General features: G+C 58.4%; 2 protein-coding genes across 2 annotated transcripts; both read right to left on the reverse strand.

The window, feature by feature from the left end:
- Positions 1–421: 421 nt before the first annotated feature.
- BESB_033140 (putative DNA ligase (NAD+)) lies at positions 422–7253 on the reverse strand (the record flags this gene model as incomplete). Its single annotated transcript, XM_029361902.1, has 5 exons — positions 422–3815; positions 4379–4470; positions 4972–5926; positions 6305–6780; positions 7071–7253. 5 exons carry the CDS (start codon positions 7251–7253, stop codon positions 422–424), a joined length of 5100 nt encoding a protein of 1699 aa, XP_029215050.1.
- A 3022-nt stretch (positions 7254–10275) lies between these two features.
- On the reverse strand, positions 10276–19923 carry BESB_033150 (root hair defective 3 gtp-binding protein (rhd3) protein; the record flags this gene model as incomplete). Its single annotated transcript, XM_029361903.1, has 21 exons — positions 10276–10366; positions 10686–10771; positions 11395–11933; positions 12241–12304; positions 12650–12695; positions 13123–13387; positions 13705–13756; positions 14277–14344; positions 14461–14582; positions 14811–14860; positions 15161–15200; positions 15448–15534; positions 15777–15849; positions 16354–16555; positions 17123–17204; positions 17339–17457; positions 17739–17800; positions 18222–18283; positions 18662–19010; positions 19481–19578; positions 19817–19923. The coding sequence occupies 21 exons, from the start codon at positions 19921–19923 to the stop codon at positions 10276–10278; spliced, it is 2664 nt and encodes an 887-aa protein (XP_029215051.1).
- Between the last annotated feature and the right edge of the window lie 3439 nt (positions 19924–23362).

Here is a 23362-nt window from a genome sequence, read left to right on the forward strand (position 1 = left end):
ACTCGCGACGAAAGCTTGCATTTTCTGTTTAAAAATCGACAGAAAGAACGCGCATGTCAAGCGGCAGGTGACACGCTCTCGTGTAATTTCCATGGACGACCACAGGCCCGAAATCCATAAAACAAACATGCATGTGCGCACATCCAAGTAGACACACAAGCCTCGCGGGAGTCCAGCGCCCTTCTCTGCCTCGAGGTATGCGCAGCTCCGCGCATGCACGTGGCTACACGTATCACTCGCCAGCTTCGCGTCTGCACCTTAGGCGGACAAACGGAGTCGTTTCCTCACACCCGCAGGCGAACAAGCTTCTTCCGCTCAGCGGCCAGCGCAGACGCGCGCTGCAAGCGGAAAGCGCGAGAGACGACCCGAGAAGGCGCTGAGGAGAGTCGAAGCCACGGCAACTTCGAACGCGACCGGCGACTTAAGCCCCGCAACGCGCAGGGCTCGGCGCGAGCGAGGGGGCAGAGGCAGGCAGCTCCGCCAGCCGCGGCAGAGATGCGGAGCTGCTGGCGGGCGGCGCGGAACGCGAACTGGGCGCCGGCGCGCAGACTGGCGGCGCATCCAGAGGTGGACCGGCGGCAGACGAGGCCAGGCTCGAGGCGAAGAGTCCGCGGAGGTGCGCGGCAGGGAGAGCGCCCTGCATGCCTCCGCAGAAGGCCGCCAGGAGCAGGAGTTCGCGGACGTTGTCGTCGTCGGCGAAGAAGACCGCCAGTCGCTGCCGCAGCGAGGGCGAGAGCGCGAGGAAGTTCTGCTTCATCGCCTCGGGCGGCTCCGGGAGAGTCTCCAGCGACGGCAGCGGCGATTCCGCCGCGAGGGCCGCGCTCCAGGCGGCGACGGCTGGCGGCAAAAAGGAATGGGCTGGCGGGCACGAAGACGAGGTGGACGAAGAAAGGACGGAGGAGGCCTGCGCCAGCTCAGCCTCCGCTGCCACAGCGGGCGACGCGGGAGCCGGCGAGGAGAGACTCGAGTCGTAAGCCGGTACTGGGCCTTCGGTTCGTCGCTTTTCCTCTCGCATCCACTTCACGAGGCGCAGGAGTCCCTCGAGGCCTCCGTCGCCGCCGCAGGCCGCCGCCAGCTGCTTGGCGGCCCTGAGACCAAAGCGTTCAATCGACAGCGCGAAAAGGAGACCGTGGAGCGGAAGGCCTTCGGCGCACCGCCGCAGCACCTGCCGCACGAGGCTCTCCCAGCCGTTCAGCAGAGGCACATCGGAGCGCCGCCGGGCGGCGCTGCGAAGCTCGGCCGTGGCGCGAGAAGGCGCCAGAGGGGCTTCGAGCCCCAGGATTCTCGCGACCGTTGTCGGATCCGCTGCCTGCTTAGCCGTCAGATGGAGGGGTCGCGGCCGCGCGCCATCCATCGGGCGACACACTTCAAAGAGTGACGGCATCTGGCTCAAGTCGCCCTCAACAGCTGCCTCCCGACCTCCTCTTTCAAGCTTCCTCGCGCCCACCGCGGAATCTGGCGGCCAAACCTCCGGCGGCCGCGTGGAGCCTGCGCGCTGTTGCCTCTCGTCTCCACGCCCGGCATCAGACGCGCTCCGCTGCTCCTCTAACCTCGACGCCCCACAGACACTCGTCCCGCCGCAGGGCGGCGAGGCCGCCGCGCCACTCGGCAGTCTTTCCTGCTGTGGGAGGCGCGCGCTGGGCGCGTTTTCTTTCTTTTTCGCCTTGCCGCGTCGCGCCTTCTCCCCGGGCGTCCGCCGCGTGAAGATCATGTGCCGGTGTACGTCGTAGAGGAAGCAGAGCCGCAGAAAGTCCGAGGGTCGGCGCAGCAGGCCCGCGCGATGGAGCAGCAGGAGAAACGCCGCGGACGGGCTCCGCACATTCAGGCAGGAGCGCCCCAGCAAACGCAGCAGCAGACGCGACACCTGTCCGGGGCAGTCGCGGCCGCGAGAGCAGCAGAGACGGCCCTCGAGCGAGCCGAGCGCAGCCGCGGCAAGCGGGAGCGGCGGAGTCGAGCCGACGGAGGCCTGCTGCGAGGCGCTCGCTGCCTTTTCTATTTGCTGGCTCTCGCGCCCCGTCTCCGCCGGTCCAGACGCAGGGACGAAGACGAGCGCGTCGCCGCACGAGGGGCAGCGGAGAGCCGCCACCGCGGGAGAAAGCGTGAACCGCGGCGCCGCTGCTGCCGCCTCGCCGCCCTCCGCGGGAGTGACCAAGCCCAGAGACGCAGCTGGAGCGAGCCGAGGAGCGTCTGAGGCAGGGAGAGGCTGCGAACTCGACGCGACGGAGAGGGAAGCAAGCGAGGGACGCAGATCCCAGGACGGCACGCCGAGGCGACTACTGCTCGGCCGCGCGATGGAGCAGGAGGGTCGGCTCGCGCTCTCGCCGTCCCCGCGTGTCTCTCTCTGTCGACCCGAGGCGGCTGTGCGTCTGCCGTCCCTAACGAACGCTGAACCGAGCCCCAGCGCATCCGCGTCTCGCCCGGCTGCTTCGTCTGCGTCGATTCCCCCCTTGCGAGCGGTGTCTTGCTCTGCGGCGCGTCCGTAGCGCTCGTCGCGCCGCCACGCGTTCCCAGGGAGCTGCGCGTCGCCTCGGCGTGCTCCTGCGCAGCTTCCGGCCCCGTCGTCGGTCGCACCTGCGCCGCTGCGGCTCTGGCTCGCGGCGCCTCCGAGCGCCTCGCGGAGCCCAACGATGAGCGGCGTGGTATGGCCGCTGAGCTGCACGTAGACCTCGTCGCCCACTGAGAGGCCGCGGCGGCGCAGCGCCTCCACGGGCCCCAGGGACGCGCGGGAGATCTTCAGGTTGCCGATGCGGACGGGGTCGAGCGCTGCGACAACGTGGACGGAGCCGAACCGCCCGACGGAGAAGACAAAGTCACGGATTCGCGAGAGCGCAAAGGGCTGCGGAAACTTGCGCGCAAACGCCCAGCGCGGGCCTAGAGCCCGGTTGCCCAGACGCTGCTGCCGCTCCAGCGACAGCACCTTGAACACCACTCCGTCCGCAGGCACCCGTCCGAGCGGCGGAAACGCCAGCGAAGACGACGGCGCAGCGGAGGGCAACGCACGCGAGCCAGATGCACAAGACGACGCGAACGAATGCGGAGAGGAAGAAGACTCAGATCCTGAGGAGGAGGACGAAGAGGAGGAAGAGGAGGAGGAGGAAAAGGACGGGACAGGCGGCGGGCGTTCTGAAGGTGAGGCTCCTCCTCTCGTGTCGTCTTCTGGCGTCTGCGTCGAAACCTCAGTGTCGTTCGCGCGTGCTTCCTTTGCACCTCCGGGATCGCCGAGCTGCTCGCCTTGCGCGCCTTCGCTTGCGCGCTGAAACACCACGAAAGCCCCGTGGAGCTCCTCCATCGACCGACATACGCGCGCGGACTCTCGAGGCGTGCAGAAGCCCAGCGCGCCCAGAAGCTCCAGCAAATCCTCCTGAGTGCGGAGAGTGAACACGTTTCGCTTTTCAGCGTCCAGGGTTCCGCCGGACTCTCCCCTCCCTGCGCCTGCGGCGCTTGCGTCTTCTGTCTCTTCGTCGCTGCGCAGCGAGGGGCTCTCGACTGCGTCGCCTCGCCGCCTCTCCGCCGGTTGCCACGCGTCGCCGGTTGTCGCGGCGCGTGCGCGCTCCACAGAGACTTCTGCTTCGGCCTGCGGACTTGGGCCGAACCTGGAAGGGCGCGCGAGCGCCTCGTGCCTCCGCGTCTCTCCGGTTGCTTCGCCGTCGCGCGCAGCCTCGAGCGAAGGCCCTGTCGCCACGCGCAGCTCGTTCCTGGCAGAAGGCGACTCGGCGCTCGCCGCAGTCCCGCCGCGCGCCTCCACGAGCCCGTACGCGGCGAACCGCAGGAGATCGGTGTGCTCCCCCGACTCAGCGATCCCCCTCGCAGCATGCCTAGGAACACACACGCGACGCGAAGCGAGAAAAAAGCATGTGCAAGGAGACACAGCAGACTGCCCCTAAGACTAAACGCTCGAATTTAATGTAAAACGACGCGAGGACGACGGCAAAGTGCAGAGAGGGCGGAAGCCCTGCGAGCTCCCTCACGCACACGCGGGCGTGCGAGGCTGTCCGCCGAAGAGAAGAAAGGCGCTCAACGACGTCAACGCAGAGCTGCTTCGATTGCCGACTTTCAAAAGACTCTCATCGCCGCCCAAGCGCAGCGCAAAGACCCGGGACGCAGATGGGTGAAGCAAAGCAGAAGCCAAGAGCTGCGAAGGCGCTGCGCGCGACGAGCGGCGATGTCTCTCTCGGCAAAGGGGAAACAGCGCATGCAAATGAAGAGAAAAATGCACATGAAACATTGAAATGCATGGACGCAGTCCACAGGATGACCCGGCCCGCGACGACGCAGAGAAACGTGAAAAAACTTCAATCATGACAAAACCATCCGCGCGTTGAGGGAGTCCGGCTAGTGGGAGGAGATGCGGCAGAGCCGAAGGCGGAAAAAGACTCACCTCGCGTGAATCGGGGGATCTTTTCCTTCCCTGCGCCGCCGCACCACGTACTCCTCGAACGCGTCGGTCGAGAGGAAAAGTTCGCCTCGAATCTGTTGACGAAAAAAGCAATCGCACGCCGTTCTGCGTCCTCTTTACCGAAAGGAGTCGTGAAACCACGACCCTCCACCTTAGGAGGAGCTTGCTCTCTCAGTCCACGGCCTTGTGCAGAGACATACAGGCAGACAGCCTTACGTGCACTAACAAGTATATTCAAGTACATACATTTACGTAGTTCAGCTTCTCTAGCAGAGGCGAGGCTCGACAAACAGAAAGGACGCATGAACGCCTATCCGAGTGGCATCGACGACTCCAACCCCCAGGCTAGAAACCGCATATAGATGCGCCTTCTGGCACATATTGTATATCTGCCTCAACAGAAAGTGCCCGGCCCCGCATGTGTCGTTACATATATATATATATATATATATCCGCGTTGAACGGAGCTCGCACACTAAACTGCGGTAGTCCCCTCCAACGCATATATATATATATATATACACACACATAAATATAAGTATTTATGTATATATATGCGTGGGGTGTGCGCATACCTCGATGAATCGCTGCTGGAGACTCTGCGGCGCGAGCGGCTCGGGCGCGTGGAGGCGCGTTAGGAAGGCGAGCGGAAGTCTCTCGGCGCGATGCATGGCGCGAAGCGTGTGGGAAATGTCTTCGCCCCACGTGCCGTTGCCGCGCGGCGAGCCGTCCAGGAACGTCCACAGGAGCGCAGGCGACGAAGAGACTCCGACCGCGGAGACTGGCGAGGCCGAGGGGGGACAGGGCGGGCGAGGCCCGAGGGGGGCAGGCGGCGCGCACGCCATCCGCGCCTGAATCTGCGAGGAGGCGCGACGGTCCGGAGATGTCAACTCCACGCCAGAGGCCAGTCGATTCGAAAAGTCGCTCAGGAACGGAAAAAAAGATCCGCACGGACTGCATGCGACGTCCACCGAAGGCAAATCGGCCGCGCGTCGCTCAGCGCCCTCCGGCGACGTGTGAAGCGCCTCCAGTGCTCCTTCTCGCGTGCCCGCCTCCGCGGCATCCACGGGCTCCGAACTCTCGCCACAGAAAACCGCACCGGCGCCGCTAGCCGAGCCAACCGAAGGCGGGCGCGACGGGCAACAGAGTGGCGTTGCGCGAAACCGCAGCGCACAAGAGATTCCGTCGATTTTAGGCTCAGCGAGAAAGGCAAAGGGCAGCAGCAGTCGCGCCGCAGGGGGAGAGGCGGGGGCGGAGGGCGACTCAGACGGCGAGGCTGCCGACGAGGAAGCCGCGGAGGGAAACCGCGCGAGCGACGACGACGAAGATGCGGCCTCTGTCAACGAGGAAGATGACAGCAAGGCTGGCGCTACCACGGGCCTCTGCCGGTGAGACGGGGAAGCCTCAGACCCCAAGGCAGCCCCCGGCGCCTGCGCCCGTGACCCCCCCTGCGCTTTCTTCGCGTTCTTCTTCCCCTTCTTCTTCGCCGTTTTAGCCTTCTGCTTGGGCGGCCACGCGATGCCGAGCGACCTATGAAAGGAAAAACATCGACGAGTCACAAATGGACTGGAGCCGTGGGTTCCGGCATCTCCTTTTTCTAGCACCACTTTCGAAAAGCGGTGCTTTTTATGGTCCTCTCCTTCCTCTCTGCCCCGAGGACCTCCGGGACGCCCAACTGCCTCGTATGCGTCGCCGCTTGTCTCCCACCCCCCTCTCCCACCCGTTTTGTCTTTGGTGCCTTCGCTCTTTTCCTTCAATTTTAAGCGCTCGCGTTTTCCACATGGTTTCCACCGTTTCTCTTTGTGCCTTGTACGCTCTCCTGGCACATGTGTGTCGCACCGATGCTTGCCGTGCTCGCCTCCTCTGAAACAAATTGCGCTCGCTGCAACGGGCTTCTTCCTCCCTCACCTGCTCATTTGCGCAATCATGTAAATTAAGTGCCTGTCGCCGTTCGCGTCCTTTACGGCGTTCAGCGAAAGCATCGGCGCGAGGTGATAGGTGCGCCGTCTCCCGCGCCCGCCCAAGACGCAGGGCCTCGAAGCGTCCTCCTCCCCCTCGCGCCCGCGCGGGCCTTCTTCCGCTCCATCTGTCGTGTCGCGCGGGCGGCGCAGCCCCCGGCGTTCGCTGGCGCCTAGTCCTCCTCCGTCTCCTTCTCCGCGGGCCCCCGCCGCCACGGCGAGAAGCGCACGGCCGAGCTGCGGCGCATCTTCCCTCAAGATCGCACACGAGACTGACGAAGGAAAACCGGATGCAGAAAACGAAGAGGAAGACGCAGAATGTGAGCGAGACGCAGAGGCGGAGGACGATGGGTCTGAGGCCGCCGCGAAGGGGCCCTCGCCAACGTACGAGGACGGACTCTCCGGCGTGACGAGCGCGGGGAACTTCTGCAGCGACACGCGGAAAACAGCGATGGAAAGACAGACGCAGCAAAAGACTTGGATTGCCGTGTTTGACGCGAATCAGGCATTGCGGGACGCACGATGAGATTTCTGCAGGCATCTGACAGAAATGACGCCTCCCTTTCCCCTGAGAGTAGACCTCGATAGGGGATAGGTTGCTTGTTTCTCGCCGCGAAGTCTCAAGCATTGCGGGTCTGTCTGCATTTCTTTTCGGCCCCGTTCCTCAAGCGTCTCTAGGCTCAGGCTTTTTCTCGCTTCGAAGTCGTCTTCCTCACCTCTTCGAGCTTGAGCAGCCGCGCCTTCAGCTGGTCGTAGACGCCGTCAGGGACTAGCGAGCGGCCATCGGCGTGGTACGCCTTGTCGCACGCGCGAAGCACGCCGACGAGCTTCGCGTGTTCGGCTCGCTCCGCGTCGGGCGAGGCAGCCGCACGCCTCGCTGGGCGCAAACCGGTCTCCATTATGCCTGTAGAGGGCGCCTGACGACGACGCACGAAAGTCGCCTGCGCGCCGGAGGCGAAGGACGCCTCTCTTGCTTTCTCTCCATTTGCGACGCACGCGATGTCCTGTGCGGTAGAGAGCGAAGCGTCGCACGTCCGCAGAGTCTCGCCCCGACCCTCGCTCGTCTGTCCCTCTCCCTCCTGCCGGCCGTCTTGTAATGCGCGAGGGAGATGAAGGCGGCGGAGCAACCCCAGGCAGGCGAGGACTCTGCAGGCAGGGAGAGGCCAGGCACGGGAGGACGAAGAGGCGCAGGCGGGAGAAGCGCACGAGTAAACGGAGTCTAGACGATACGATGACGACGAAAGAGCCTCTGGGAGAGGCGTAGGGCACAGCGAAGAGGAACAGCCAAACGACGAGAGCGAAGATGCAGGTGTGCTGTAGGCAGGCGAGGCAGAGTCGTGGGCGAGAAACGAGGGAAAAAGGCCATCGGAAACGGAGAAGGAAGGACGGGAACACAGCGCGGACAGCGAGAGGACGCTGGAGCTACCGCGGAGTCTGGGACCCTGGGCTTGGAGAGAGGAGAGAAGCCGCGAGGAGGCAACCCCCCTGACGGCTTCATGGCAGAGAGCCGAAGAGTGTGGAAGAAAGGAGCTGGGAAAAAGAGGACAGAGACAAAAGCCTGTGTCGCCTCCACTCGCGACTCGGGGACTCCGCGTCAGCAGGCCCTCCCGTTTCCTTCAAAGGAACTTCGCCTGAAGCAACGGCAGCGGCAGTCCGTGAATGGCGGAGAAAGAGGAATCGCAGAGACGATCGAAGAGAAAAGAGAAAACATGTTGGGTCGCCTCGCCGGCCCCACTCGTGTCTCCTCCGGCGCTCGCGTGGCAAGAATGCGAGGAAAACGCGGCACGCGAGATGCAACAAAAATCCCGAAGATCACTGGCAACTGTGGAAGTATCTCGTTAACATGAAAAGGCATATCTATTCGTCTGTGGCGGAATGTGTACGGTGTACATACATTCGATTAGAGGGAGCTCTGGTCGGGGCTCCCGAATTCGCTTGTCAGTCGAGAAGGAACGGGAGAGAAAATTTTTAAAACCAAGGAAAAAGGTTGGGAGGAAGAGGACTGGGGAGCTTCAGTGCTGGAAGCATAGAAGAGAAGAAACGGTTCCTTCTTTGAAAGTTCCCATGGTGTGACCTTCCCCAGCGCGTTTTCTCAGCCGATTGGCTTTTGCCCCTTGACGAAGAGAAGAAAACAGACCTGACATCTAATGCACATTTCCGCAGGTTTGGGGGGCGTAAAATACGCAGAGTGACAGGTTTTCCGAAGTCAAAGAAACAAAAATGAAAGAGAGAATGGGAAGAAAAGAATAAAACTTTAAATACATGGTGAGGTCGACTTTTCTCTTCGCGAGAAAAGGCGCGCATTCCTTGCGGCTGTTTCGCATGCACACCGGCGTCGCCTTGCGGATTCGGCTTGCTGCCGGAGTCTGTTTTCCACCGTTTCCCGCTTTACGCCGAAAGAGTCGTGAAGACCATATGAAACCGAGGAAGCTACAGCGTTTTTTTCCTCCACGCTGACTCTGCAAGGCACCAGTGGAGTACGCGGGCACTGCCTAGCTGAACAGATACAGATACAACAGATGCTATGTCGGCGTATGCGGATTCTTCCCTGCAGAAAAAAACTCGTTAAATAAAAAGAGTCTGAGACCGGAAGCGATCTAAAGGTAGACGCGTGCGACTTGCCTCCGTTATTCGCCGTGCCGTCGCGAACAGTTCATACGACGAGTAACGGAAGCAGATACATAGTACGTATACATATATATATATATATATATATATATATATATATATACACTGGATATGTATGTATATATATATACATATATGTTTGAATTGGCTTCATGCGTGAGTGTGCAACATATATTTTTCATGTTTGTGCGTGCGGGTGAATGACAAAATACCGTCTCGCCGGCACTGTGACCGGCCGCGAGTTCTAAAGAAGCTTCCTCGCTGCGATCAACGAGAACGGGAGCGACCAGCGAAGCACCACGCAGCGAGAGAAAGAGGAAGCAGAAGACCAGACACGAAGCAAGAGGAGACGAAAGAAAGCAGCGGAGAAGAGATATTTTCGCGTGCGATCTAGAGCTCTTTTTGCGCCTTCTTCGACGTCTGTGCGCCGTCGCGTTCCCTTCTGCCCTAACAGAAAATGAAAGACTCTACAAGACGCAGGCCGCCCGGGAAATCAACTCGAAGCTTCTGAGGCAGTCTGCCGCATTTCCAAACTCCTTCCTCTCTATACAATCCACCTGTCTTCTCTGTCATTGCACTGCCCACTTGCCACCGCGTGTCACGTCTGCTGCCTGTCCCGGGGCTCTCCGCGTGGGGCCACTCCGCATTCTTGTGCCTGCCTGCAGGGTGTTCACGCCCTCGCCAAACACACGCGCCTTTGCAGGCTGCCGGCGACAGAAAGTCAAGGAAAAGATTCGTGGAAGCGTGCTGCGCCGCGCAGGCGCCGCAGGAAATGCACACGTCGCAGCCTGAAGCGCTCGACGCCGGATAGAGCAGAACCCAAAAACAGAGACATATCTCGCAACCCCCGCGGCGACGCATCCCCGATGGCGGAGTTCCCCTCTCTCCGCAGAGACGGCGCGCGGAAAACGCTCTAGCCCTGTCTGCTTTCCGCCCGCCGTTCGTCCCCTTCAAAAACTCCCGAGTCTCATGTTGCGCTTGACTTCGCCGACCCCCGTCGCGCTTCTCAGCATCCGTCGTTCCGTCCTTCCTGCGCGTGTGCGACCCCCGCGAGTTCCTCCGCTCAGAGTCCGCGCAGCGTGCCTCCCTCAGTCTCCACAAGTCGCCCAGCGCGTCTGGCGCTTGACCGGATGCTAACGAGAGGCGGAAACGTTTTCGCGATCCCAGCGCAGCATCAGGCTTCTTCGTTCAGCTTTCCCGTCGCTCGGCACAGATCGCGTGCCCGTCCTTCTTTCCTCCTCGTCAGCCGCTGAAAAGCGACTTAGGCGGGGCGGCTTTCTGCTGCCTCAGTGTTCACATGGACTCGGATTCCCTGCTTCGCGGCGAGGCTTCGGCTCGCGGCGGAGACGAGGCGGCGCCGGTCTTTGGCGGCAGATCCTGCGGCCTGCAACAGCAAGCGCAAACGAGCGACGAGCCGAGATTCGGAGATGGAGTCACAGAGAGACAGAGATAGATGAATAGATAGATGCATACATACATTGAAACATACATACACATAAATATGTGTATAGTTTCTCCTATTTTCACGCCTGTAAACGCACATTTGCATCCATCTTGATTCACACGTTGGCATGTCAGCAAGACAGCACAGAGCACGCGTGCGTCGCGGCTAGAGTGCCCGGGCCTATCCTGAAATAGTTGCGGACGTGAACGCTGTGTAATCGCTCAATGAGTAGCAAGAGACCGAGAAAAAATGCGCCTACCGTTTGAGTTCTTCAACTGTGGCCGCGGCGCCTCGAGGAGAGCCGCGGGAGTCCCGCTCGGTGCGCCGCGGCGCAGCCGGTTGAGGCTGAAGAAGGAGAAACGGAAAAAATGGAAAGAAGAAAGCCGAAGTGAGAAACGGAGGAAATGAGGCACACGAACGACTCAGCCGCTGCGCAAACGCGAGGGGCGGAGGAGAGAAAAAACGGAAGGAACAGAGTCGTCTGCAGTCAGAAGCGCCCCACGTTCGACGCGCATGTTCCCTCACCGGAAGTCACAAAATCGTCACGCAAATCGACACAGATACATGCATGGACTGTTTAAAACCATTTTATCCATACATCGCCGACAAGTAGATAGAAAAGGAAATAAACAAATAAGCAGTCATGGACGGAGAGATACAGGGATAGATACAAATAGACATATATATGTAGATATGAATGGAGATAAATATATACATATATATTGGACGCAGAGACTAGGCACATACAAACACGTACATGTAAAGAGGCCCAGCGCAGCGGTGCACATACATATACGCAGACAGACAGGTCGACCGGCGAAAGGAAAAAACACGGAATATGTGGATCCATCTCACGAATCCGCACGCTGCTGAGAAGGCGCGCCGTCGCGAGCATCCTCGTATCAGCCCCAGTTCTGCCTGCGCATCTTCACTTTTGTCGTCCTGCATGCAACGAGCACTGAGCTTACGTCTACAGCGTTGAGCGCCTTCACGAGGAGCTCCCTCGCGACGGGCAAGGCGACAGTTTTCGCGAGAAGAAGGAAGTGCTGGAGGCTGGCGAGCGCGACCTGAACATTTCCGGTAAAGACTGCAGCGGCCGCCGCGGCGAGCGCGACGAGAAAGATCGGAAAAAAGATCCAGTTCCCCGTGAGGAACTGCAGCACAGCCGCGAGCTCATTCCAGCCAAGTGCGAGCAGCAGGAGCCAACCCCAGAGCGGCACGCTGCGCCACGAAACTGTGCCCTTCCCCTGCTGCAGCGCCTGCGCGTCGCGGCACATCTGCTGCATCTGCCGAAGCGTCTTCTGCCGCGCAGTCTGCGCCTGCAGCGCGTCCAACAGCGGCGCGAAAAACTGCGCCGGAAGCGGCGCCAGCTCCTCGCGCTCCGCCGCAGAGAACTCTGGGCGATCGAGGAAGTCGGCAGGCGAGCTCTCCGCCGCAGCGGGAAGCAGCGACGCCGTCGAGATGCTCAGCGGATGCAGGCGCATGCACGCGAACGTGGGAACGAGAACTGCAGAGAAATTATAAAAAAACGCGAAAAAAAATACAGCCACTCCGAAATATAGTCCTCGAGGAGCCGACGCGGAGCTGAGGGACTCGATATCACGCACTGAGAGAGAAAGGCACTTCGAGCTAGGGCAGAAAAATCGAAGAATTCTGTCCTTGGCTAACGCACACAGAACCACGCATGCGCGCAACAGGAGCAACTGTAGAGGCTCACCAATTGATAAGCAGAATTGCATGCAGCGGCACCGAGATACGAAAAGAAAAAAACGCGAGCTTAAGTTCGTCGCGCCATGGAGTGTCAAGAAGCGCACCTAGAGCCTGTTCCTTTGCCTCGACAAAGATCTTCTGCAGCTGATCGGGGGTAAGCGCTTCCCACTGCAAGAAAGAGGAGAGGGCACAGAAATAAAGAAGAAATTTAAAAGAACATTTGCACGCGCGCCGTGACGTCCACTAAAAAGTGACTCCGATGCGACTGAGCCGGAAACAGAAACTTCCCGCTTCGAGCTTGAGACAGGCAACGGCTGCGCGCTGCGGGGCACCGGCACCTCCACACGCATGCAGGGACGTGGAAAATCCACGAGTGAATATCAAAAAAGCAAGAACTGCGGAAACCACCCCCAATCCTGCGCGGATGCGCTGGAGTCCTCTTCTCTAGTTTATAATTCAAGGAGGAGTCGCACAGAGGACAGGACAAAACGCGAGACGAGAAATGAGGCACACCTGTCGAGGCTGGTCGTTGGGGTCGTAGCTGAAGAAGGTCTGGAAGCTGAACGCAGGAGAGAAAAGCCGAAAGACTATTTCGATAAAATCATGCGAAGCCCGCTTAAACGAAAAGTCCCATGCTATCCCCACCAACTCCCGAACTACCCTTCACACGCTGCCGTCGACGCGTCAATTCTTGGCATGCACATCGGCGTAGGCGAATGAAAAAGGGGTTTTGCGTGAGGCAAGGAATCCGCACAGACAAGCATCGTAGAGTAAAGGCCAGTATCCGAGACACCCACGGACGCGCAGAGACTCTGCCCCTGCGCAGCAACTCCTGCGGCATCCGCCGGAGACGCAGCGACATCCACACCGCCGCAGAACGACTTTCAGACGCCTACGAGTACGCACGCGCGCATCTAGAGGCGTGATGAAGCCACGAAGACCTTGGAGAGTGCGGCGCCCCCTCCTCTGCAGCTGCCTAGACCTACCGGTCGAGAATAAAGACGTGGACGTTCGCGACGATGCTCTGCATCTGCTTGCGCAGCTGCATGAGCGCGAGAACGCGGCACTGGACGCGGAAGCTGTCCTCCTCAGAAGTCTCTCTCGCGCGCTTGCGAGGACTCGTAAGAGAAGTTGAAGACGAGGAAGAAGAAGCGAGGCCTATGTGGGCTTTACGAAAGAGAGTGAAGCATTCCTCGGCTGCCGCGGCCGTCTTCACGCGGCATAACTCCCAGAACTTCTCTGGCGAAAACTCTGAGAAAAAATACCGAAGAAATCCAGGTGCGGAGAGATGAGAGGAAAAACGAGGGTCTGTGCGCCTCAACATGCGCGCAGGCGCGTGGCTTACGCGACCGCAACACGGACCGAGGCATGACTCTCACTATTCCCGCCTGCCACTCTAGAGGTACTCTGTCGGTTTCCTCCTTGAATGTTCATACAAGGTTCAGGAATTGAAGTGTGGAATACTTTAATTTAGATTCCTTGCCTAAATCTTTAGTTAGTTGAAAATACCTACATACCAACGATGTTAAGATATGAGGCTGAGAACTGCTGGCGGTCGGCGCACGTACCTCGAGACGCAAGGCTGTCAGACACGCCGACTAGCTTGCCGTCGCACGTTTTCTGCGAAGCCAAGGCAGATGCAGGAGACGAGAATAATCAAAAAGAAAGACGGGTCGGGAAGCACGCGAAAGAAAACCGCACAAGGAATGCGGAAAGCGCAGAGGGTAACACCGCGACAGCGAGGAAGAATCGGAAGTAGCGAAGGCGCAGCGAAACCTGCAAAGGGGAAGCTGAAGAGACGGGAAACGAGCGAACAGGATGAAGAAGGCTCTAAGCCCTAAACCTTAAACGACGACCCGCAACGTGTGACTACGATCCCTGGACGATGAGGCTCTTCCACGGCCTTGCTGATGCACGCAGCTGAGAAAGGAAGCAGACCGGGACGAAGGCGAAAAAGAGAATTTCGAGGCGAGTCATACATGAACTCGCCGCATCTCCCGCAGAAACGACGCAAGACACGCCCCTCCGTGCTGCGGGTGCTGATTTGATAAGTCAGACACTAGCCGGGCAGATAGCGTCTGCAATATGTAATCGACAGCCTCAACTTAGAAGCAAAAATGTTTCTGCGTCTGCCGATTACCTGGAGGAGCGCGACGAGCTGTGCCTGTTGCTTCTCTCGCACGGCCTCGACGTCTTTGCTCAACACGCCTGCGAAAAAGAAGAGGAAATCCGAGAAAAATCGAACAACCTGCCTGCGCCGCCCCAGTCTGCTTCACTACCTGCTACTAAATGTACGACCGTAAAAGCTCCAGCAGAAAACTCACGCGTCATGCCGTCGAGGACGAGGTCTGTGGCAAACGCGAGCTGTGAGCCATCGGGCAGCTTCGCGCCGCACGCATCCGCCACCGCGAGGAATCGACGCTGCGCGTCGCGCAGCAGCTCCGCCCTGCGACGCATGTGCACGCGCCGAATTCACAGAAGGCGAAGAAAAGAGGAAAGTGAAGAACGGCGAGAGGAAGCCTGCGCCGCCGCCGCGATTCTCGCGATGTGCTACAACTCCTTGCGCCGCTGTTGCACGCATGATCTCTTCACCCTCCACAAGAGTGGAGAGGCGAGGAAAAACTGAAAATCGAAATGTGTCACAAGTTACCTCCGTTCAGGTCTTTTCACTTACGTGCCCTCGTTGTAGCCGCTCCACGCGTCCAGCACGGCCTGACCTGAGAGCTGCGTGGCGTGAGGAAAAACAAGAAAAAGAAACCGTGAGCGCGGAGGTGAGGGAAGGTGAAGGCAGAAAACTATCGCTCAGACTTCCATTAACCGAGAAGAGCAGCTGGCCTGCGCAGGCACGCCTGGGGCATCTCGCCGAACGACAAAAACAAAGAGATGCAGCTAGCGAAAGCACGGAATTAGACACACGCGTCCAAACCGGGTTAGTTCGAAGCTCTTGAATGCGTAATCAAACACGCAGAAAAACGAGGATGCCTCAGCGCAGCGCGCATTCTCACGCAGAAGACGCGAACGTACTGTGATCGGGGGATCGCCCTTTGCCGCCGCAAACGAGGACCTGAGACCAACGCAGAGACAGGAGAGATGAAGCGGAAGGGAAAGCGGGAGATAATGACGATGAAGCCGCACACCACCCGAAAGAAAAGAGTACGAGAGAGAGTGAAAGACGCTCAGTGAACAGCGTGGAGACGGAAGCGACCTCGTTACGGTAACAGACTCGAATAGAGAAAACCAGAGCGAAAAAAGAAGCAAAGACGGCCACAGCCCAGGCCTGATCCTGCCAGGAAAAGCAAAACCACGCGTACATGAGCTCCTCGGAGAAGTCCCTCGCGATGCTGTCGCGCGTGTTGCTCAACAAGGAGTCCACGAGGGGCTGCGCCACAGCCGTCAGCCTGCGCGAAGAAAACACGCGCGACGGGCCTCAGTGAAAACACGGAGTAGAGCGACTTCCGGGAAGCAAAGACGTAAAGAGAGAACACCGATGACTGTGCGTCGTCACGCTTCGCAGCACGCCAGGTGAGGAGGAAAACGCAGTAAGCCGACGCCAGAGACAAAGCGCGCACAACGTCCAAACACGCAGGAGTATGTTTGAAAGAAAGAGAAGAATCGAGACTGGGTTTTTTCCACTCCTTACCCTTCCAGAAGCTCAGCCTTCACGCGCCGGCAGACGTCAGCTTGGTAGCGCGAGGCGTGCTCGAGGTACTCCGCTGCGAAAGGAGAGAAAACGGGCACGAAGCATCAAGAAAGATGCGTTCACCGCTCCGCGCGAAGGTCTACGTAGGCACCGTTTAAACGCGCATCGCTTCGCGGATGACCACAAAAGCGCCGCGCGGCAGAGCGGCGGTGCATTCCTCTTTAACCAGACACGTGAAGCAATGTGAGCGCGATTTCACGTGAACAAACACGAAAAGAGACGCCGCACACAAACAAGGTCATCGCATATATGCGCGTGTAAAGCCGATGAAACACAAACAGATATACGTGCAGAGGAAGGGGCGGATGCACGCCAACACGTCTCGCGCGGTGCGCGATGCAAATGCGACTCTGACACGTCCACGCTAAGGCGCTGAACATTGATGCTGCTGCAGCAACTCGCCCACATCGACACAACAGCGAGAACGGCCATAATGGAGTTTTTGGAACTTTTTCTGTCAATGAAGCGTCTCAGTGCGCTTTCTGGCGCGTGCGTAGTTCCTGTCTTCCTCACTCACCCACTGCGGAGGCTGCGAGCACGCTCAGCCACTGGGAGAACTGCGGCGCGTCGACTTCCTTTTTCTGGATCTTCGCGTTCATTGCTGCGACCTCGGCGGTCAGGCCGGCGAGTGCCTGCGCCTTGATCTCCTGGCAGCGGTAAATCGCCAACATCTCCTTCTGGTTCGGGATGTTCAGGTGTTCCTGCTGCTTGATCACCTCCTAAAAAAAAGAGAAAAGCTCCAGGCACCAAAGAAGACGTGTTCGTCGCTTCCGGAGAAAACCCGACAACAGAGAGAAGTGGGGCGTCTGCACGCGGCGCGGATATGCAGACTCATATACATATGCGTATATATACATATATATACGTATATATATGTATATACCCGAAACCCCATATATACGTACATATATGCGGATGTATATCCGTGTATAACTGCGCAGAAACGCGTAGGGCAAGGCTCACGCGCGAGCCTCTTGCGGGTGAGCAGAAAGGAGACGCCTGAAGTATGTAGCTATAAGCCTTCAATCTCCAGCAGCGCGCAGCAGTTCTTCGCTCCGGCGCAGAAGTCTCGGCGGCAGGGGAGAGAATAAGACCTTCCCGAAATAAGCAGGCGCAGGCCTGGCAGTGCCTCCAAGTACAGAAAGAGGGCAACACGCGTATACCAGTTGGGAAAAAATCTTACATCTACAAAAATAGAGAAAATCCTATACATGCATGTGGAGGTACGCACACGCATGTCGCGAGAGCAAGGCACTCACAGATGTCCAGACCCTCTGCGCACTTACCCAAATCGAGGTAGCGTAGTGCGCGAAGCCGTCCGCAGGCACCTGGCGCGAATAGCGCGCAGGTCGGAGTGAAGTCATCCATCTAAAAATCGCAAAAATTAAAAACAACGCGAAAACGCCTGTCTCGCCTGCCGTCAATCTCCCTCGTATCTGCCCTCCTCTCGCCTCTGCGGCGCCACCTGCGCGTCTCGGCAAGCACTTTCTTCTTGTGCTCACGTCTGGCGCAGGACTTCGACGTCTTTATCGAACTGCTGCGGATTCATGAACTTGTGCGCGAGGCCGAAGACCTGGAAGTCAAACAAGTCATATGGCATCGAGTGTTCGAAGGCCGGGGGCTGAAAAAAACAGGGAAAAAATACCAACGCACATCCTAGGGCCACCGCCAGAAGAGAGGCGACTCTCTTCTTCTTGGCAGAGAAAAACAGCAGAACGACAAGCAGAAGCAGAAGGGGGAGAAAAAGCGCAAAGGGGGGAAAGGCGAGAACACAACAGGAATTAAAGGGCAGAAAACCAAAAGAAGAGAGAAAAGCACCCGCGCAGGAAGGGAGAACGAGGAGCGAGGTCAACATCCGCAGGCTCGGATGCGTGGCAGGGAGCAGAGAAGGGGGCGGCCTACCTTTTGGATTTCATTCCAGATTCTCTCGACGTATTCCCGCGCAATTTTCTGCTTCACTGTCTCTGCAAGCAAAGCGCGTAATGCAGCCCGAAGCGCCTCGACAGGGCGAACTCGCATGAAAGAGCGAAGAAGCGCACGCCACGCAAACGAAACAGAAAGGCATCGGCGGTGAGCAGCACGCCACTCTCCCGCGGGAGGACGAGCTGTGCAGAGAGAGAAAATGCGAAGCGTCTCAGCTAGAGAGATGTAGAAATGCGCCTAAGGCAGTAGACAGGCACCTGGGCACATGCAGGCAGGTCGGGCGATGCGTGCTTCGTGGAGCTAGAAAAGTTGAAAGGGACGCTGCGGATGCACTCGTTTTCTCGAATCAAGTGCCAGTCAGCTCCCAATCGCGTGTGAAGACTCAGAGAGCAAAACGAAACGAACGAGACGAAAAGACTAGTCGTCTTCTGCGTTTGCGGCGTGCGGCATGCGGCACCCTACCTAGGGGAGTCATGACCTCCGCCCAGTCGCGCACAGCGAAGAGCAAAATTGTGCGAGGCGTGCTGAAAAAAAAACACGAAAAAATCACTAGGTAAGTTGCAACTAAGAGCGAGCAAAACAAGCGCTGTCTCAAATGCGAGACCACGAGAACACGCGCATGACTTCATGACTTCACCTCATTGGTAATTTCACATGCATGTAGCGCAGAGCTGGACAAATAGCAAGCCCCTCTAGGCGCACTGGAAAACGGCACAGAGAGATGGAAATGGAAGTCGAGATGGAGGTTAAGAGAGAAGGCATCTGGAGAGATATCTCAGCGCAGACGCGGCTGAAAGACGCACCGAGCCCCGCGAGAGAAACACTGTGCAAAGCGAGTCTTCTGAAACCGCGCGAGAATGGTGCGGAGGAGAGTCGGCGCGCAGGGTTTGCGGATGTCTCACTTTCGCTCCTGGGCGAACAGCTCGAGGTTGACTTCCATGACGGTTTTGAGCAGTCCGTAGCCTGAGGCGGTGAAGTTGCCCAGGGAGTGATACCAGACGTTGATGACGAGGCAGTCCGCCAGGGCCAGCGCGAAGAGTGCGCTCCGGTGCTCGAAAGTCTGTCGGTCTTCCCCTCGCTCGCGGCTGTCGATGCCCTCGACATCGACCACGAGGCAAGGCCGCGCGCGGGAGTCTGCCGCCGCGGAGAGCCCGTCTCGCCCCAGCCAGATGCCCTTGGTCGTCTGCGAGTGCCCATGGATGTGATCCATCACCTGGAAGTTGCAGTCAAAGAGTGCGTTCATCAGCGAGCCTGAGGGCGGGAAGGGGTGCGAAAACCGCAGAGAGACAGCGCGCAGATGAGGCACCGCCGCAACGTATACGAAAATATTCAGCGCGTATTTGAAGAAGCAATCTCTGTATCACCTAAGCTGCTGAACGCCACGGCACTCTTGAGGGCAGACGCGCCAACGCGCAAGCAGAACGCCTCCACAGACACCAAACGCAGCAAGATGACGTCTCGCGGATTGGCGAGGGAGCAGATGAAGGCGCGAGGAGACAGACGGCGAGCAAGCAGAGCTCCTGAGGAGGTCCCCAAAGAAGTGAAAAACGAGTGAAAACAGAGAGGCGGGTGAGGGCGGCGCAGCGAGCGCTCCTTCTCCTCAGGTAGCTAGCACGAAGGACAGGAGCTTCATACAGGCCTGCGCAGTGGAACGTCCAAGAGAAAAGAGATTTAAATCTCGCTGAGGGCGCGAGGTACCGGCGCCCACGAAGAAGACTGACTTTTGCCGCTGGACTGAGACCCCAGGATCGTGATGACGTTGTAGTTGAACCCTGCATCCGCCACGTGCTGCTTCTTCATCCAAGCCCCAATATCAGCGCTGAAAGAGTGAAGACGCGCAGAAAAAGGTTGAAAACGACGCGAACTGAAGCGGCCGCCAAAGTGCAGCAGACAGCACATCCGCTGCAGGCGAACGATCCGCCCCCCCTTCCCCTGAGGGGGGGAGAGCTGAAAGCAGTGTGCTGCTGAGCGCAAAGAAGACAGACAAGAAGGCTAGGCAGACCAAAATGCGAGCGCCGACTCGAAAAGAGAGGCGGCCGAATATTCAGCAAACCTACACGATGTCGCCGTCGTAATCGATGATTTGCACCAGCTGGCCTCCATCGAGGACTTCGCCCTTCTTCGCGCCCCCAGGCGTCGTGGTGGCGGTCTCCTGCAGCGCCATGATGGCCGTTTCGAGAGTTTCCAAGGAGAAGAAAACAGAGCGACGGACCAGCGAACGAAGCGGAAAAACAACTCGCAGTCTGAGTCGTTTCGGCGAGACGCGACACAGCCTCCTCCTCTCTCCGCGAAAGCTACCGGAGAGCGACGCCGAGCCAGGAGGGCAACGGAGTGAGGAAAAAAAGGAAAACAGCCAGGCAGGAAGAAGGCCGTAGAAAGCCGAATAAAGACTGACGCCCGCCGCGCGACAGAGGATCTGGCACGCGTAAAAACACGCGGATAGCGTGTATGTACAGAATGCGTACGATTAAACAAAAAAGACTAGACAGGTACATCCAAGTACGCTCATACGGATGGCGGCACGTTCCTGGTTAGACAAACGAGCGAATCACGGGCAAAGAACTCCGTTTTGAAGCTCCCGAGGCGCGTGCGGGCGAGAACAGGCAAAATGCGGGTGTCCAGGAGGCGAGCGCGCTTCCAAGTTGGATTCTAGACCGCCGCTTTCTTCCTTTGAAGGAGGATGCGAGCGATGAAAGACGGAGAAAAAGGAAAGGGACTCTCCTCGCCTCACCGAAGGAGGGAAGGCGGCACAGGCACACAGTGATACAAGAAACGCTGGAGGTCCCTCGGCGCAGAAAAAACAAGGTAGGCGGCGGTTTCCGTCACCTCTCTTTGGACGGAAAGAACGCGCCGCGGGATCTGGAGTGGGTGAGGGACACCAGATTCGGAGAAGAAGAAAGAGACAACGAAAACAGGAGAGAAAAGACGAGCTCGGCGTTCCGCCCGCCGACGTCAAAAACGTGCGCTTCCGCCCTTGCGGCGGGCGTATATACACACACGCTAAGCGACAAGTCACGTTTATAGCTTCCTTTTCAGTTTCGCTAATGGTGAACGGTGTTCCATACAAGAGCTACAGAGGTCGCAAGAGCGGAAGGAAGACGAAATAAAAGAAATAAAGAGACAGCTGTGACGCTATGGTCGAGACACTCAGTAACAGAACTCAAACGCGATTTTGCGCAGGAGAGACTGGTCGTGCGGAGGCAGATTTCAGAAGAGACGAAACAGTGGCAACGGAGAAACACAAATGATCTGAGAGAGCTTTTTCTTTGTCCCAACCTTCGCAACAGAGGGGTTCTTCTCGCGTCCAGCGAATCTCCGAACCCGAGCGAGCTCGTCGCATACGACGCTGCAGTGCAGGCAGTGAGTGGCGCGAGCAGAACAGGCATGGGGAGAAGTACCAGGTGTATAAGGCATCAAAGCGCTCTCAAATTTATTCAACAGTTAGTCTGACCCCCTCAATGAGGCTTCCTGAGATAGCGGCTGCGGCGGCACAATGAACTCAAGTGATCTGTCCGGATAGTGTGGTGTACAGGCAGCAAAACACGATGAGTGCATTTTTGACAGAATCCCAAGAAAGAACCGCCACGTCGCATCTCTTTGGAGGAGGAAGCGAGAGAGAGGACGCGGGGCTGACGGCAGACGTGAGTGAGAGCAAGCTGCCCAGGACGATGCATCTTTTACTCGAGAGAATGACATCAGGACATCCTGTGGAGGGAAGTTTACAGATTTCCGCTCCTCGTCAGGCTGTCAGCTCTGAGCCAGCTCTCACGCTGGAAGCCCCTGCGGTGTATAGTCAGCATGTCTGAAGATCTGACGGATGCGCAACAGCTGTTGCCGCTTGGGCAACTGAGGCACGACGAACAGCGTGAGACCCTCAACAGTGTGCCTCTAGCGGGCGCTTCATGGGACGTCAGCCTGCCTCCTGAGACGCGCAGCTGGAGGAGCGGATCTGTTTTTGAAGATTTCACCGCAATCGTAGTCATTCGGGAAGCAAGCGGACGCACATAGAGAGGAACGGAGACCAGCATTTGAGGTGCCGTGGAGCCTCGACGTAAGCGGTTTGACAGCGCCTCGAGATCGCGTGTGTCGCGTGCTAAGCGAGGTGACGAGATACGACTCATGCGTCTCCTCGCGTACCTATGCGCGCGGGCTGCCGCTTTCGGATGTCGCGGGAGGCGCGCGAGGTCTCGAGGTTTTCCCTCTGCTCATGAAGTAGCAGTAGCTACGCGCGAGCAGTTAAGGGCGTACACGCAGAGACGCTTGCAGCTGTGTACTCAGATACCCGTCCGTCTATCTGCATAACAGTCATATATATACATATATATGTATGTATGCATCTATATAGCTACATCTGTATCTGTCTATCCATATATATATATATATGTATATTTGGCTGTGAACCCAGGCGTGCTCGTGGACAGGTCGAAGAGGCTCCTTTTCAATACAGACAGACAGCATCCGGACGAAAAAGCCAACATCGCCTAGCATCGTATGCAGAAGCATTTTCGACTCGTGGAAGCTTGTCCATCATCGCAGTGCACGTACCCCGTGCGACACACGTAACCAGGCGCCCAGCGGGGCTACGCGCACGGAGGCCAAACTTTTTTTTCCTGGAAGGTGCTTCTAGAGATGTCAAGGCGAGCACGTACACCGCAACCGCTCCAAAAAGGGCAGCCTCACGTGAAAGAGTTGGCACGCACGGACATCGTTTTTCTTTTCAACATGGAACCGATCTAACCACGACTGCCCCCACGGGATATGCCTAGGCGAAAGTGGACAGATTTTTGAGGCGCAAGCCTCACAGTTGCCTCTGCCTGCCTCACATGAGTCTCTCGAACGACGCTGTACTGCGTGGATTTCTCACAAGATGCCTCAACTGTCGGAACAAGGAGCTTGACTCGCCCGCGCGCGGTTGGAGAGGCGGGGCCTGCAGGGAGGCACCCGCCCTCTTTCGCGAGTGTTTGAGGCGTGACACTCCGTTCCTCAGGAGCGAAATTGGTCTATATCGTCGAGTGGAAGCAGCGCGAAGTGGCTACAGGACCCGCGTACGTCTCCTCACGTGTGGAGACCCCTCTGCAGATCTCCGGGGTACGCACGCGCAGCTCACGAGGGAAGCCCAGCGAGTCGCGGACAGCGAGGGCGCCTAGAACAGCCAGCGAGGCTTCTCAGCCGCTCGCGCATAGGCAGGCATGCCTGCAGATGGCAAGAAGAAAAAGGCGAGCAGCAGAAGGCGAGAAGCAGAGAGAGGGACTGTGCCGTGTGTGGGCGCAGCCCCCCCCCCTCAGGGACGGACCGAGCGTCGCGCGCCCTTCTCCGGCGCCGTGACCGCGTAGGCAGCCAGCGCATGCAGAACTCAAAAACGGGAGAAATCGATGACGCCTTCCAGCAGTCCTGTCTAGAGCGCCTTTCTTGCGAATGCCCGTTGCAGGGCTTCCTGTTGATCGTCTCCTCAGCGTTTCTCTCTGCACATTTGCCAGCCGACCTCGTTTTCGAATGTGTCGCGGGCTGTGCACACACAGAGGAGTTTTTTGCTGTCTGACCGCATCAACCCGCCTCGCTAGCCACGCCGCAGTCAGCCTGATTCCTCGACAGACGATCCCTTT

Source organism: Besnoitia besnoiti (assembly GCF_002563875.1).
Source record: "Besnoitia besnoiti strain Bb-Ger1 chromosome Unknown contig00019, whole genome shotgun sequence".
In the NCBI taxonomy this organism is placed as follows: domain Eukaryota; phylum Apicomplexa; class Conoidasida; order Eucoccidiorida; family Sarcocystidae; genus Besnoitia; species Besnoitia besnoiti.